At 43.6% G+C, this 14254-nt stretch overlaps 1 protein-coding gene across 1 annotated transcript in view; it reads right to left on the bottom strand.

The window, feature by feature from the left end:
* Window positions 1–13711, bottom strand: part of ccdc141 (coiled-coil domain containing 141) — a gene marked incomplete at its 3' end in the record, with an annotated part of 48740 nt that extends 35029 nt beyond the window's left edge. The window contains exons 1-8 of the mRNA XM_083996111.1: window positions 13657–13711; window positions 13162–13492; window positions 9828–9950; window positions 8719–8952; window positions 7271–7364; window positions 6984–7123; window positions 6092–6241; window positions 150–3974 (exon numbers count right to left, since the gene is read on the bottom strand). Of these exons, the coding sequence (XP_083852237.1) occupies window positions 150–3974; window positions 6092–6241; window positions 6984–7123; window positions 7271–7364; window positions 8719–8952; window positions 9828–9950; window positions 13162–13329 (4734 nt within the window). The 5' untranslated portion in view covers window positions 13330–13492; window positions 13657–13711. The remainder of the gene's footprint in view (window positions 1–149; window positions 3975–6091; window positions 6242–6983; window positions 7124–7270; window positions 7365–8718; window positions 8953–9827; window positions 9951–13161; window positions 13493–13656) is intronic.
* Window positions 13712–14254: the final 543 nt, after the last annotated feature.

The raw sequence follows: 14254 nt of genomic DNA, 5'->3' as shown, positions 1-14254 counted from the left end.
GTGTTATGTCAATCTTATGAATACCTATGGTACCCAGGGTTTTTATAGCGTTTCTGTCGCTGCATGTAATATCTGCTTTCTATTTTAAATTCATGAAAATCTGTTTTTTTGGATAACCATTTTTAACGTTTGGAAGAAAAAACTGTCACCTTGTCCAGAAGGTGTTCACATGACGACAGCAGCTCTTGCCTCTGATTGGCCAGAAGAGCCTGGTGGGCGTGGCCTCCCTCTGGGTCTCTGGTCTCTTCTGGTCTGGATCGAGTCTTCTGGTTCCGGTCCACTAATGTGGATCCAGACTGCAGCTTCCTGGTCTGGTCTTCTGGTCCAGACTTCAGATCTGACACTGATCCCAACTGGAGCCCCAAAGTCTTCTCTGATCTGGATTCAGGCTTCAGGTCTTTGTTTTCCTCTGATCCAGATCCAGGTTTCAGCTCTGATCTAGATTCAGGTTTTACATCTGATCTGGATCCTGGCTGCTGTTCCCTAGTCTCCTCTGATCTGGACTCTGACTTCAGGTCTGATGTGGATCCAGATTTCAATTTTACCCTGAATCCAGACTGCAGGTTTGTGATTTCTTCTGGTCTTGATCCAGTCTTTGGCTCTAATCTGGAGTCAGGCTTTGGATCTGACATGGATCTAGTTTGAGCATCTGATCTGGATTCAGGCTGCAGGTCTTTGTTCTCCTTTGATCCACATCCAGACTTCAGGTCTGATCTGGATTCAGGTTTGGGTGCTAATCTAAATTCAGATTTTGAGTCTGAAATAGATCCAGTCTGAGTGTCTGATCTGGATTCAGGTTCTACATCTGATCTGGATCCTGGCTGGAGGTTTCTGGTTTTTGATTTGGATTCAGGTTTCTCATCAGATGTGGATCCTGACTCCAAGTCTCTGGTCTCCTCTGGTCTGGAATCAGTCTTCAGGTCCGATGTGGATCCAGCCTTTGGGATTAATCTGAATCCAAGCTGGTTTTTGATTTCCTGTAGTCTAGATCCAGGTTTGGGTTCTAATCTGAATTCAGGTTTTGAGTCTGACATAGATCCAGTCTGAGTGTCTGGTCTGGATTCAGGTTCTACATCAGATCTGGATTCAGGTTGCAGCTCTGATCTGGTCTGCAGGTCTTTGGTGTCCTCTGGTTCAGAATCTGATTTCAGGTCTGATGTGGATCTGGCTTTCAGGTTGAATCTGAATCCAGACTGCAGATTTGTGATTTCTTCTGGTCTTGATCCAGTCTTTGGCTCTAATCTGGATCCAGTTTGAAAATCTGATCTGGATTCAGGCTTCAGGTCTTTGTTCTCCTCTGATACAGTCCCAGATTTTAGGTCCGATCTAGATTCAGGTTTTACATCTGATCTGGATCCTGGCTGAAGGTTTTTGGTCTCTGATTTGGATTCAGGTTTCTCATCAGATGTGGATCCAGGCTGCAGGTGGTTTCTGGTGTCCTCTGGTCTGGAATCAGTCTTCAGGACTGATGTGGACTTTGGCTCTAATCCAGTTTGAGCATCTGATCTGGATTCAGGTTCCAGGTCTTTGTTCTCCTCTGATCCACATCCAGACTTCAGGTCTGATCTAGATTCAGGTTTTAAGTCTGATCTGGATCCTGGCTGGAGGTTCTTAGTCTCTGATTTGGATTCAGGTTTCTCATCAGATGTGGATCCAGGCTGATGGTCTCTGGTCTCCTCTGATCTGGACTCTGGCTTCAGGTCCCATGTGGATCCAGCCTTTAGGTTTGATCTGAATCCAAGCTGGTTTTTGATTTCCTGTAGTCTAGATCCAGGTTTGGGCTCTAATCTGAATTCAGGCTTTGAGTCTGACATAGATCCAGTCTGAGTGTCTGATCTGGATTCAGGTTGCAGCTCTGATCTGGTCTGCAGGTCTTTGGTGTCCTCTGGTTCAGAATCTGATTTCAGGTCTGATGTGGATCTGGCTTTCAGGTTTAATCTGAATCCAGACTGCAGATTTGTGATTTCTTCTGGTCTTGATCCAGTCTTTGGCTCTAATCTGGATTCAGGTTTTGAGTCTGAAATAGATCCAGTCTGAGTGTCTGATCTGGATTCAGGTTCTACATCTGATCTGGATTCTGGCTGGAGGTTTCTGGTCTCTGATCTTGATTCAGGTTTCTCATCAGATGTGGATCCAGACTGATGGTCTTTTGTTTCCTCTGATCTGGACTCTGACTTCAGGTCCGATGTGGATCCAGCTTTCAACTTAACCCTGAATCCAGACTGAAGATTTTTTATTAATTCTGGTCTTGATCCAGTCTTTGGCTCTAATCTGAATTCAGGCTTTGGATCTGATGTGGATCTAGTTTGATCATCTGATCTGGATTCAGGTTCCAAGACTTTGTTCTCCTCTGATCCACATCCAGACTTCAGGTCTGATCTAGATTCAGGTTTTAAGTCTGATCTGGATCCTGGCTGGAGGTTTTTGGTCTCCACTGATCTGGAATCTGACTTCAGGTCTGATCTGGATCCAGATTTCAACTTTACCCTGAATCCAGACTGAAGATTTGTGATTTCTTCTGGACTTGATCCAGCTCTGAATTCAGGCTTTGGATCTGACATTAATCTAGTTTGAGCATCTGGTCTGGATCCAGGCTGCAGGAGTGACGTGGATCCAGCCTTTGGGATTAATCTGAATCCAAGCTGGTTTTTGATTTCCTGTAGTCTAGATCCAGGTTTGGGTTCTAATCTGAATTCAGGCTTTGAGTCTGACATAGATCCAGTCTGAGTGTCTGATCTGGATTCAGGTTCTACATCTGATCTGGATCCAGGCTGCAGGTCTCTGGTCTCCTGTGATCTGGAATCTGACTTCAAGTCTGATGTGGATCCAGAGTTCAATTTTACCCTGAATCCAGACTGCAGGTTTGTGATTTCTTCTGGTCTTGATCCAGTCTTTGGCTCTAATCTGGATTCAGGCTTTTGATCTGATGTGGATCCAGTTTGAGCATCTGATCTGGATTCAGGCTGCAGGTCTTTGTTCTCCTCTGATCCACGTCCAGACTTCAGATCTGATCTAGATTCAGGTTTAATGTCTGATCTGGATCCTGGCTGGAGGTCTCTGGTCTCCTCTGGTCTGGAATCAGTCTTCAGGACTGACGTGGATGCAGCCTTTGGGATTAATCTGAATCCAAGATGGTTTTTGATTTCCTGTAGTCTAGATCCAGGTTTGGGTTCTAATCTGAATTCAGGTTTTGGATCTGATTTGGATCCAGTTTGAGCATCTGATCTGGTCTGCAGGTCTTTGGTGTCCTCTGGTTCAGAATCTGATTTCAGGTCTGACGTGGATCCAGATTTCAATTTTACCCTGAATCCAGACTGCAGATTTGTGATTTCTTCTGGTCTTGATCCAGTCTTTGGCTCTGATCTGGATTCAGGCTTTGGATCTGACATAGATCCAGTCTGAGTGTCTGATCTGGATCCAGGTTCTACATCTGATCTGGATCCTGGCTGGAGGTTTCTGGTCTCCGATCTGGATTCAGGTTTCTCATCAGATGCAGATCCAGGCTGGAGGTCTTTGTTCTCCTCTGGTTCAGAATCTGAATCTAAATCTGAATCTGAAATCTTCAGGTCTGATGTGGATCTGGCTTTCAGGTTTAATCTGAATCCAGACTGCAGATTTGTGATTTCTTCTGGTCTTGATCCAGTCTTTGGCTCTGATCTGAATCCAGACTGTAGATTTGATCTGGATCCAGTTTGACGGTCTAACCCAGAGTCCGCCTGCAGGTCTTTGTTAGTTTCCAGTCTGAGACCAGGATTCATATCTGGTCTGGATTCAGAGTTTGTGGTTTTGGATCTAGATCCAGACTCTACATCTAATTTGTATCCTAACTTCAGATCACACTTGGATTCAGGATCTGGATCTGATGGGGATCCCGGGTCTGCGGTCTCCTGTGTGCTGCAGTTGGTTTTGTTTGTAGTGAACTCTGGCTGCAGGTCCAGGGTCCGGGTTTCATAACCCCTGAGAGTCCTGTAGTCCTGCAGTGAAGAGAGAGCGAAGGTGGTTCTGAGTTCTGGATGGACCTGTGTGCATAGTTATTAAAGGGATAGTTCACCCAAAATTGAAATTTCACTCATTATCTCCTCCCCCTCATGTGGACTAAGGTCTGGGAGAAGTTTCAGAGTCCTCCGTGGCTTCTCTGAGTTACAGGGGGTCTCGGCGTAGCAGTGCATGTCCATATGACGGTTGCAAATGGATACCAACTGTCTTCGTAACAAAAAGACACACCAAGAAACATCCAAATACCTCCATGCTGCTCGTATGTAATGTCCGTCTTGTATTGAAGCCCCGACATGAGAAAGTGTTCCGCTGGTCAGTGCAAATCACGCGAGATTTGCACTGACACAGGAAGAGAAGTGAACTGAGACACTGGGAGCTTCCGCTAAACAAGCTTAAAATATAGACTTATTTAGTTTTTTTCGGAACAATTTCGCATTTCAGGGCTTCAATACAAGAGGGACATTACCAAGGGAGTAGGTTTGATTTTGACATTGGTGGGGACATAAAAGTGCTCCGAGGCATCACTCTGATCACTTGATGTTTTTTGCATTTGCAATCATAATTTAATGTTATGTAGGCTACTGTAGGGGTAACTAATGAGCAACTAATGAAAGACAAGAAGGCAATTTAGAAGAGTTCTCAGTTGCTCTGCTGGCTGAAGTCAACTGTGCATCATCATGACTAAACACATCCATCGTTATTTAACCTCACCTGTGAATTTCCAGCCTCTCCTCTTTCTCTACCTCATCCAGCTTCTCCTTCTCTACCCCTTCCTGCCTCTCCTTCTGTTCTAGCCTCTCCTCCTCTACCTCCTCTGGTCTCTCCTTCTCCATCTCCTCCAGCCTCTCTACTGTCTGTCTCTGTCACCTGACAATATGTTGATGCATGACATATGAACAGATACATTAGGGATACAATGATCATACAGCTTGATGGATTACAGTTATAGTTACAGATACAGTTATTGTCTGAGGAAAAAAGGCTTTTACTTTCACACAATTATGTGTAATTTATTCCCCCAAAATATGGATGTATAAAATGAGCATCTGGAATCTGAGGTTTTTTTGTAGGCCTATTTTCCCGACCAATGTTCTTTATTTTTTGTTTTTTTAAACAGTTGCTCCCTTTCACACAAAGGATACATGGAAATAATAAGCTAGTAAAAAATAAAAATAACTTTTAAAAAGTGTAGGCTATCTGTTTGCCATTAAATATTGGCTTTATTCATTAGGCCTATCTGTATTGTTGAGGCTCTACAATTAGATACCCCTGAAGTAACTTACACTTTGACTTATAAAGAAGTGTCTTACGGTAGGCTATGTCCTTTTTTCTTTTCTTTCCAAGCACAGACCCACAGGTAGAGCGCGCACGCACACACACACACACACGCATGCACGCATGCAAACAGACAGACAGACAGACAGACAGACAGACAGACAAACACAAATGCTCATGTAGTAGCTAAATGACACCACTGATGTTAAAATCCGTCTAGCTAACGTGACCCAGGCAGAACAAATGCCGAACATGATGAACATGTTGACAACATTCGCGGTTGCAGATTGAAGCACCGTGACCTCCTGTCCCGTCCGACCAACGAGCAGGTAACTTTTACAAGCAGACAGAGTGACAGCGGGGACAGCCAATCACATGTACGTTAGCGAGAAACGGCAGAGCCAATCAAAGAGCGATATTCAGGTTAGAGGCGGGACTTCTAGCAGAGACCGACTGTTAACCCTTTGTGTGCCACAATCATTGACTAAACACTACGGACAGCGGACACAGCGGCTGAATATTGGTAGGGACGTGTCACTAGCGTCCCTACCCAATTCTACGCCCTTGGACATTACATACGAGCAGCATGGAGGTATTTGGATGTTTTTTGGTGTGTCTTTTTGTTACGAAGACAGTTGGTATCCATTTGCAACCGTTATATGGACATGCACTGCTACGCCGAGACCCCCTGTAACTCAGAGAAGCCACGGAGGACTCTGAAACTTCTCCCAGCCCTTAGTTCACATGAGGGGGAGGAGATAATTTCAATTTTGGGTGAACTATCCCTTTAATGACTCAATGAGTGGGATCGGTGTCTGACCTCAGAGCCAGCTGGTCTGGACTCAGGTTCCTCCTCCTCTGCCTGTTGGAGCTGCAGCCTGACAGCCAGGTCCACCCTCCTCCTCCGGTCCTGCAGCTCCTCCACCAGCTCCTCCAGCCGGAGCGCCGCGCCCCTGCTGCACTGGGAACGCTGGGAAGAAGAGACACGCCACCAGTTAAACCCCCAGAGACACCGAGACCGTTCTGCAGCCGCTGCTCAGAAACTGTTGCGGTTTCACATCTAAAACTTTGACTTTGGTCTAAATTTAGATCGCACTAAATTTGGTCCAGTTTGGGTCAGTGTGAAAGCTCATCGCACTCTAATGCACCAAAACTAGTTCGGCCTGAGGAGGTGGTCTCGTCTCGTCTTGTCTCGTCTCGGTTCGGCTCCAGCTGAACTCTGGTGCACTAGTTGATGTGTGAAAGCAACCGCACTCGGGTGCGACCCAACTGCCAGGCCAAAAGGGCTCCCGTAGTCGTTGACTCTGGGTTAACGCAGCAGCAGAGGTCCGCCCGTGTTTAACGTTTAACTGGGAACTAACGAGACGGAGCTCGGTGAATGCAACCGGAAACCAGCCGGAAGTACCAAACTAGAAAAGTAGATTGGAACTATCGTTTGCCAAGAGTTACACATACAAACAATATAGAAATAAATGACAGAGCTACTAACAACCGGCCCTACTTGAGTCTCCATCATTAAAGTTTTATCAATCAGCGCTTCCAGATTTCAACCGGTTGTCATGGAGACGTGACGCTCTCCAAGTTTGGTCCCGAGTGACAAAAAGCAGGTGTGAAAGCAACCGCACTAACTGAAAAATTAAACAATGTATCATTTTAACATTTGGTGCTGCACTAGGGTGCCACTAAACATGTGTGAATACACCATTAGTCACCATCTCCTCTCCGTCCTCCCCCTCCTGGTCCTGCAGTACCGCCCCTCTCCTCTGGAGGGCCTCGGTCCTCTGCAGCTCCCTCAGCTTCTGCACCACGACGTTGCTGCTGGTCAGAACCTGCAGGGACTTTCCCAGAAGATCTGGAATTACAACAGAGAGACAGTTGTGACTTTTCCATCCTGCAGTGGAACCGCCACCTCCACTTTACACCAGTTTTAAATGTAAGATGATTAAACAGCTCAGTTTAAACCAGCTCGACTGATGGAACTGGTTCAGAACTCTGTTACCTCTCCTCAGGGACTCGTATCTGAGCTGCACTTCAGTCAGTCTGTCGCCTGCTTCCATCTGCAGAGCCTCAACCCTGTCGATACTGACAGCAAACTGCAGACAGACAGACAGACAGACAGACAGACAGACAGACAGACAGGATCAATGTCGAGGATCCTGTTTAAAGGGAAAACGAGGAGTTTCTCCATCGGCAGAACGAAAAATTCCGCGACAAAAAAAAAGTCTCATATTAATGTGGATGAATCTACGTTACCACTTGTTAATGGTCCATTTTCGATAAATATATCGTTTTGTCTCTATGGTTATTTTGTTATTATTAGTGGTGGTGGAAATGCTGGGCGAGCCGACCAGCGTTTCTTTACTTTCGGTTTCGTGGCGAGTCATGAGAATAACGCCGCCGAATCGCCGTTTATGGTGGGAACTACGACGGTATGTGATCGTCTTCCAACCTCTGACTTTAATTCTTGATGAATGAAAACATGAGTCTGTCTTGTGCCGGTCAAAGAATTTTATGGTGCGGAGGCTCATAAATGTAGTGTGAAGACACTTCGCTTTTCCAAAACTCCTCGTTGTCCCTGTAAAGCACGTTCTGGAAACATAATCCTCACATCCCACCACAGGTCAGTCTCCGTCTATACTATAAGTATGCCGACGACACTGCCAACAATAATGTAACCCACCACAGAGAGCAGGTGGCCCAGGCCTGAACAATAACCTCCAACTCAACAACTCCAAAACCAAAGAACTCATCACAGACTTCAGACGTAACCCACCCCCCATAAGACCCCTCTTCATCTCTGGATGACCCATCACAATCACGGACTATTACAAGTTCCTGGGCACTCACATCAGTCATATAATAAAACCATATGAATGAATGAATGAGAATGTGTTTATTTCGGTCAGGTCATTCAAAGTTAAAAGTCCAAAAGAAAACATCATTTCAACTAGAAAAGAGCCAAACAGAAAAGGCATCAGGCTGAAGCTATCGCTTATTTTCACCTACTTACCCTTCTTACATGATCAGCTTATGTTTCTTTGCCAACACAGAACTATGTGCTGTAATATTATGCTGTACTACCAACTTTGTTGTGCAATCCTTAATAAATTAATCTGAATCTGAATCTGAATAATCATTAACCAACGGACTGAAACGTCACATTAATGACAGATCAATGTGAGTCCAAACTGACCCAGATCATCAACAAAAACAGTCTGTCACAGGTTTGATTGACAGTCGTGAGGATGGAAATAGAAGCAGGAAGTTCTTTGTTGGACATTTTTAGACGGCGGCAGCAGCAGGTGACTGAGCTCACGCAGCAGATGTTGCCAATAAAAACGTCTCAACACGACACCCGTCCAGTAAATACACCGCACCGCCCGAGGAGTGTCAGAGCTGAACCAAACATCCTTCATGGACATCGCAATGACAATGGCGGCGTCTTACCTCCTGAGCCCGGCGGTAGAAGTCTGAGGCCAGCATCAGGACTTCCTGTCGTCTGTCGAGCAGCTGGAGGAGCAGCGACCATCCCTCTCTCAGAGACGCCCCCATGGCCTTGTACACTTCCTCCTCATCCTTCTGTTTCTTCCTCCTCTGCTCCATCATCCCTTCATCCCTCCTCCTCCTCTGCTCTGTCTGTCGGCCATTTTCCACCCTTGACAGCACCTCGCCCTCATGACGCTGGGATGACAAAAAAAGATCAATCGTTTCAAAACGGGAGAGTACCTATGTTCCCCGATCCCAATACATACTGGGGAACATAGGACCCTTTTTCTGAAAAAGGGTCCTATGTTCCCGGCTGTTGCTGGTCGATGGACTCTCTCTATCTATCTGGCCTGTCTAGCCTCTACCTGGTCTTTTTACTAAACTTAACCAACTCCTTTCTTCATTGCCTAAACCTAACCAATGGGACAATTACACTTGTCATTCAAAGTCACAACTCAACTTCTCACTCAAAAATAGGCAAAAATATGCCAAGTCACTCACAACTCCACTTCCAGGTATGGCTACATAAATTGCATGTTCCCTGGGTCCTTTTGGGGGTTAAGCGGGAAACATAGAATCCTTTTTCTAAAAAAGGGGTTCTATGTTCCCCGGTCTGGACACAGCGGGGAACCATGTATGGGACCCTTTTTTAGAAAAAAAAAAAGGGTCTGGTATGGGACCCTTTTTTAGAAAAAGGGTCCCATACAAGGTGGGGAACATAGGATCCGGGAACCAAGGGATGATCCTGTATCGGGATACAGAGATTAGCAGTGAGCTAACGACTAAAAATAATCACAAACATACAAAATATGTCAAGATGGCTGCCTCTGTGTTTGGGTCCACTGTGCTTTATCTTGGTTTGTTTTTCAACAGTGTGTTGTGAAATAATGTTATTACATTTTTTGTACTTTTACATATTTAACTATTATATTTGATGGTTCACATCTTTTTGTTCCAACCAAGCAACAGCACACCAGACCCTGACCCAACGGATCTCAGCCTTCAGACAACTGATTGGTCAGTTGGTTTGCTCTTGATCGTCCATCCCTGGTTTACATGTATGTTTGTACCTTGAGTTTCTCAATCAGCTGCTGCTGCTCCTGGATCAGCCTCTGGTTTTCCTCCTGGTTGGAGCCAATCTCACAGAGGCCTGGTTGGACGTGGACCAGCTGGAGGTGGACCAGGAACCCGCTCTGAAGAAACAAACACAACATCACATAACAACAGGCATCAAACTCCTGGTTGGTTGCTGTTGGGACAAGAAGTCAGTGACTGATCAGACAACATTGATCAGTCTAATTATGGTTCATATTTGATTTTATACCTGTCACAGGTGTGTTAACTTTTAGTTTAGAGTCTCTGTCAAAGGTTTATTGGACAGATGTTAATCACACAGATCACTGACTATAATCAATGTTTCAGTTTCAGTTTAATTTATTGACAAGGGACAATGTACCTACATTAATAAAACATTGTAAAAAACAAATGTAATTGCACCCGAGTTAGCTAAAAAAGCTAATTTTCATTGCCAGTCCCTCTGCCTGATGTTAAAAGGCAACCTTAAAAAAAGCAACAATGAGGTAAAATACCAAAGACATATTAATAAATATACATTTGTAAGACAATACACACATTTGCGATAGCACCAAAACGATGTGATCATTGTGTTGATGGTGTGGTAATGTGAAATATTGTCTCACTTGTTTTTGTTCACCACAGAGTGACACAGTGACGGCTGGAGGTCAACATGAGCTGCATGTGTGTGTGTGTGTGTGTGTGTGTGTGTGTGTGTGTGTGTGTGTGTGTGTGTGTGTGTGTGTGTGTGTGTGTGTGTGTGTGTGTGTGTGTGTGTGTTGCAGCATTCCTCAGGATGATACAGTATCTCTGGTATGTCGACTAAAAAGGACACAACATGACGCGTGTCAAAATGCACACACACAGACTCACACTTTACAACACTACAGCTCCCAAAACTATTATACACATACGCACATATGAACATATATTTAAATACACATTCACCTTCAAAACAGTGACCGGCATCAGCTGTGTCACACTCACGCACACACACACACACCCCCCCACACACACACACACCAGCATCAGTAAATAGTCTGTGCTATAAGAGGAAACGGCACATGGACAGAACAGTGCCTGAACAAGCTCAGAGCTAAAACCAGCTCAGTCACAGCTAACAAGCTACAAGCTCAATAAATACCAACGAAACTAATGGAAGAACTGTCAGCCAACACTGAAACAGAGGCTAAAGTCAAAGCTAACAGTCTGACAGAGAAAGAGTTCAGGATAACAATGAAAGTAATGTCTCATTTACATCAAGGAGAGACCTCCAAAGTCTGGCTAACTAAATTACTAACAAAAACAAATCACTCAATTAGCTAAGAACTGAGCTATATACTTCACCTCTACGTCAATGGTTTGGATTGGAAAGCAGAGCTGAGCCTGTCAAGAAAACCAGTGGACAGAATGACTGATTGATAGATAAATATAAATATGGAATCTGCTCAAGATTTATTTTTAAAATTAGACTCCGGTGATTTGATACCAAGCAGTTGGCTTGTTCAAAAAAGGTCTGAATTGGACGTATTAGTGCGTAACGGCCTGTAGGTAACATTATTGAACGCCGAGGTTCAACGCATCCATAGATACTGACTAGATGCTGCTTTCTGCTTCTCAAGGTATACATCAATAGTGCCGCCATCTTGGGTAGACATACTGTACGTCTAACAAGCAGTCAGACCCTTGTAGAACAAATTTCAGTGTATGTATGCATGTGAGTGTGTGTCAGAGTATGTAAGTGTATGTTTTTTTTTTAATTATATAAAACAAATCTATGTTTTATCATAAATATATGTCTGACATTTTTAATAAACCAAACGGCTTGAAAATCGGTTGAATATTCAGTGAGTTCTGGCGATTTTAAAGCAGAAGTAAGCGGAATGTTTGTGTTAATATAAGTCTTAAATAGTTCTATCTTCCGACAGCAATCACTTCTATAGAGTGTTTGGTCTGAAACACGGGTCTGTCAGTCACTCTGTTCTGCTGTAAGCCGAGGAGAAAACTTTCCTTGTATCCTACAACCTTTATCCAATGAGGAGAGAGAACGGCATAAAGGGGCGGTCTTCTTTGTGTGTGCAGCCAAGGGATGCGCGTGAATGTGGTGAAGTAGGGACGAGGGCGGGGGCTGCTAACTCCATCGGCTGACAGGAAGTTAGCCAAAACCACCGGATCGCTTACTTCTGCTTTAATGATAGACCTAATGAAGTAGACACGGCTTCCTCCAACCCAAGATGGCGGCCGCGTTGACGTATCGTTCTAATGGACAGCAGCGTCAGAGGCGGTGGAACACATCCTGAAAGCTCCTGGAGGTAAATTGAATCAACAGTCGCTAACTATTTAAGTTACACATTACTTTAATATCTTCACAGTTTAAATTGCAGTTTAATATTCCAATGTTAGCAATAATAGTTTATTATTTTAGTCTTAGAGTTTAGCTGTTAGCTAGCTTTGGCTAACTAACGCTAGCTCTAGTTTGTTTACAACTTTAGCCCTAAAGTTGAACTCTCCAGGTCTACGTTTGTGTGGCGGTGTCGCCGCTCTGATCTTACAAGGTTGGTTTTCAGCCAAGAGACGCTCCATTCTCCCTGGAACTAGTTACAAGTCATTGGTTTAACCAGAACTAGGACTCTGGAGCTGGAGACAAGGGACACATGGAGCTGAGGTAAGGTAAATCCTGCAGGCTTCTTCTTGTTTAATACACATTACTTTAATATCTTCAAAGTTACAGTTTAACAGGACAATGCTAGCAATAATAGTTTATTAGTTTAGTCTTACCTGAGAGTTTTACTATTAGCTAGTTTCCAGCTTTAGCTAACTAATGTAAGGTTAGCCTTAAGATAGCCTACAGTTTTGTTAGCTAGCTTTACCCATAGACGACATAAAACGTTTTTACCACAGCCATAAGTCACAGTTCTTATCCATTATTCCTGGGGTCCTCGCTGTAGAAACAATTATGGGTGCAACTTCTGGTTCGCACCGGAAGTTGGGGGCTAGGAATAAGGTGGATAACTAATCTTAAAGTTAGCTAACTAATAATGAGTAGCGGGTGTAAGTGTTAGCATGTCCCTTCATTAATATATGAGCTAATGTTAGCAAACACTGGTGCTCAGTCATGTGACAGAACAACAGTGAGACAGTGGAGGATCAGTCGTGGTAGAAAAACGTTTTCTGATTGACGTTAAGTTTATTGTTGTTAATGGGGTTAATGTTAAAGAGCTGATCTGCCCACGGTTATAACTGAACCAGACCATTATGTTCTGGATCCACTGGGTTTCAGTTGGTTCTTGTGCTGTGTTAAAGATGGAGGATTCCTTATTGACCACGTACCCTGAGGACAGAGACGACGAGCTGTGATTGGCCGGCTTGGATGGCGATAGTGCTTAGGGTGGTGAAAGACAGAGGCAGATTCATCTTCTCTCCTCCTCCTCCCATCATCCTTTCTGTCTCGACTTGTCCTCCACATGTCCCCGTCTCGTCAGCCTCTCCGGTCGTCATGAACAAAGACTAAGATCCTGTTTGTCAGCAATGAAGGTAGCTGGTGTGTCTTCTTTATTCAGTCACTCATCCACCACTTTCCTGTCTTCTGTTGTTGTGGTGTGATGGGTGGACGGGGTCTGTTGATGTGCTGGAGTTTCGTCTTCTTCAAACACCAACTCTCCTGATGAACACACAGAGCCTCTGGACTTAATTAACACTGTGAACAACTGACACAGAGTCTAATCACAAAATTAAACTATCATCAGTCAAATCTACCCAGGCTAAATAATTACTATGATCATTTTCATATTTCAGAACAAGTCGTTGTGAACAGATGATACTGACTGTGGCCCAGTGCAGCAGGACGTCGGGATCCTCACCAAGTCTCTTCAAACTGGACCTGAAGGTTTGATTATTGATCAATAACTATGTTGATTCTCTGTGGTCTTTTCCTATTTGTAAGTATCCATAATTTAAAAACTTTCTAAGTTATTGACTTTGATCAGAAGATAAATGATCCATATTTCAAATACTGATTTTATTCAGATTAATATCAGTTATATATTATATTAAAATTAAAACACAAGGAACATTTAAGATTCAAAAGAAAGATAAAAAGTTGAATTAGAATTGATGAGGAAGAAATAATTAGTCAACAAGTTTATAACAAGTTTTAACTTTTTTTTAATTTTGCTTCAATAAACATAGGCTGTCACACAATAAAAATGTGTAATAAGTGGTTTGTTAACTTTATTAATGTTATTACCAGTTACAAGTTGTTTATTATTTAGGCTACATATTTAGTGTTATTACCTCTTTAACACATTAACAAACTGTTAACATATTATAAACACTTAGGCTGGATTGCACCAACAAGGTTTAACTTTAAAACCAGATTAAATCATGGTTTAAGTTTAAATTCTGTTGCACTAAACTTTAAACC

This window comes from Trachurus trachurus (genome assembly GCF_905171665.1).
Source record: "Trachurus trachurus genome assembly, chromosome: 21".
NCBI lineage: Eukaryota > Metazoa > Chordata > Actinopteri > Carangiformes > Carangidae > Trachurus > Trachurus trachurus.
This window is presented reverse-complemented; position numbering and strand designations above follow the sequence as displayed.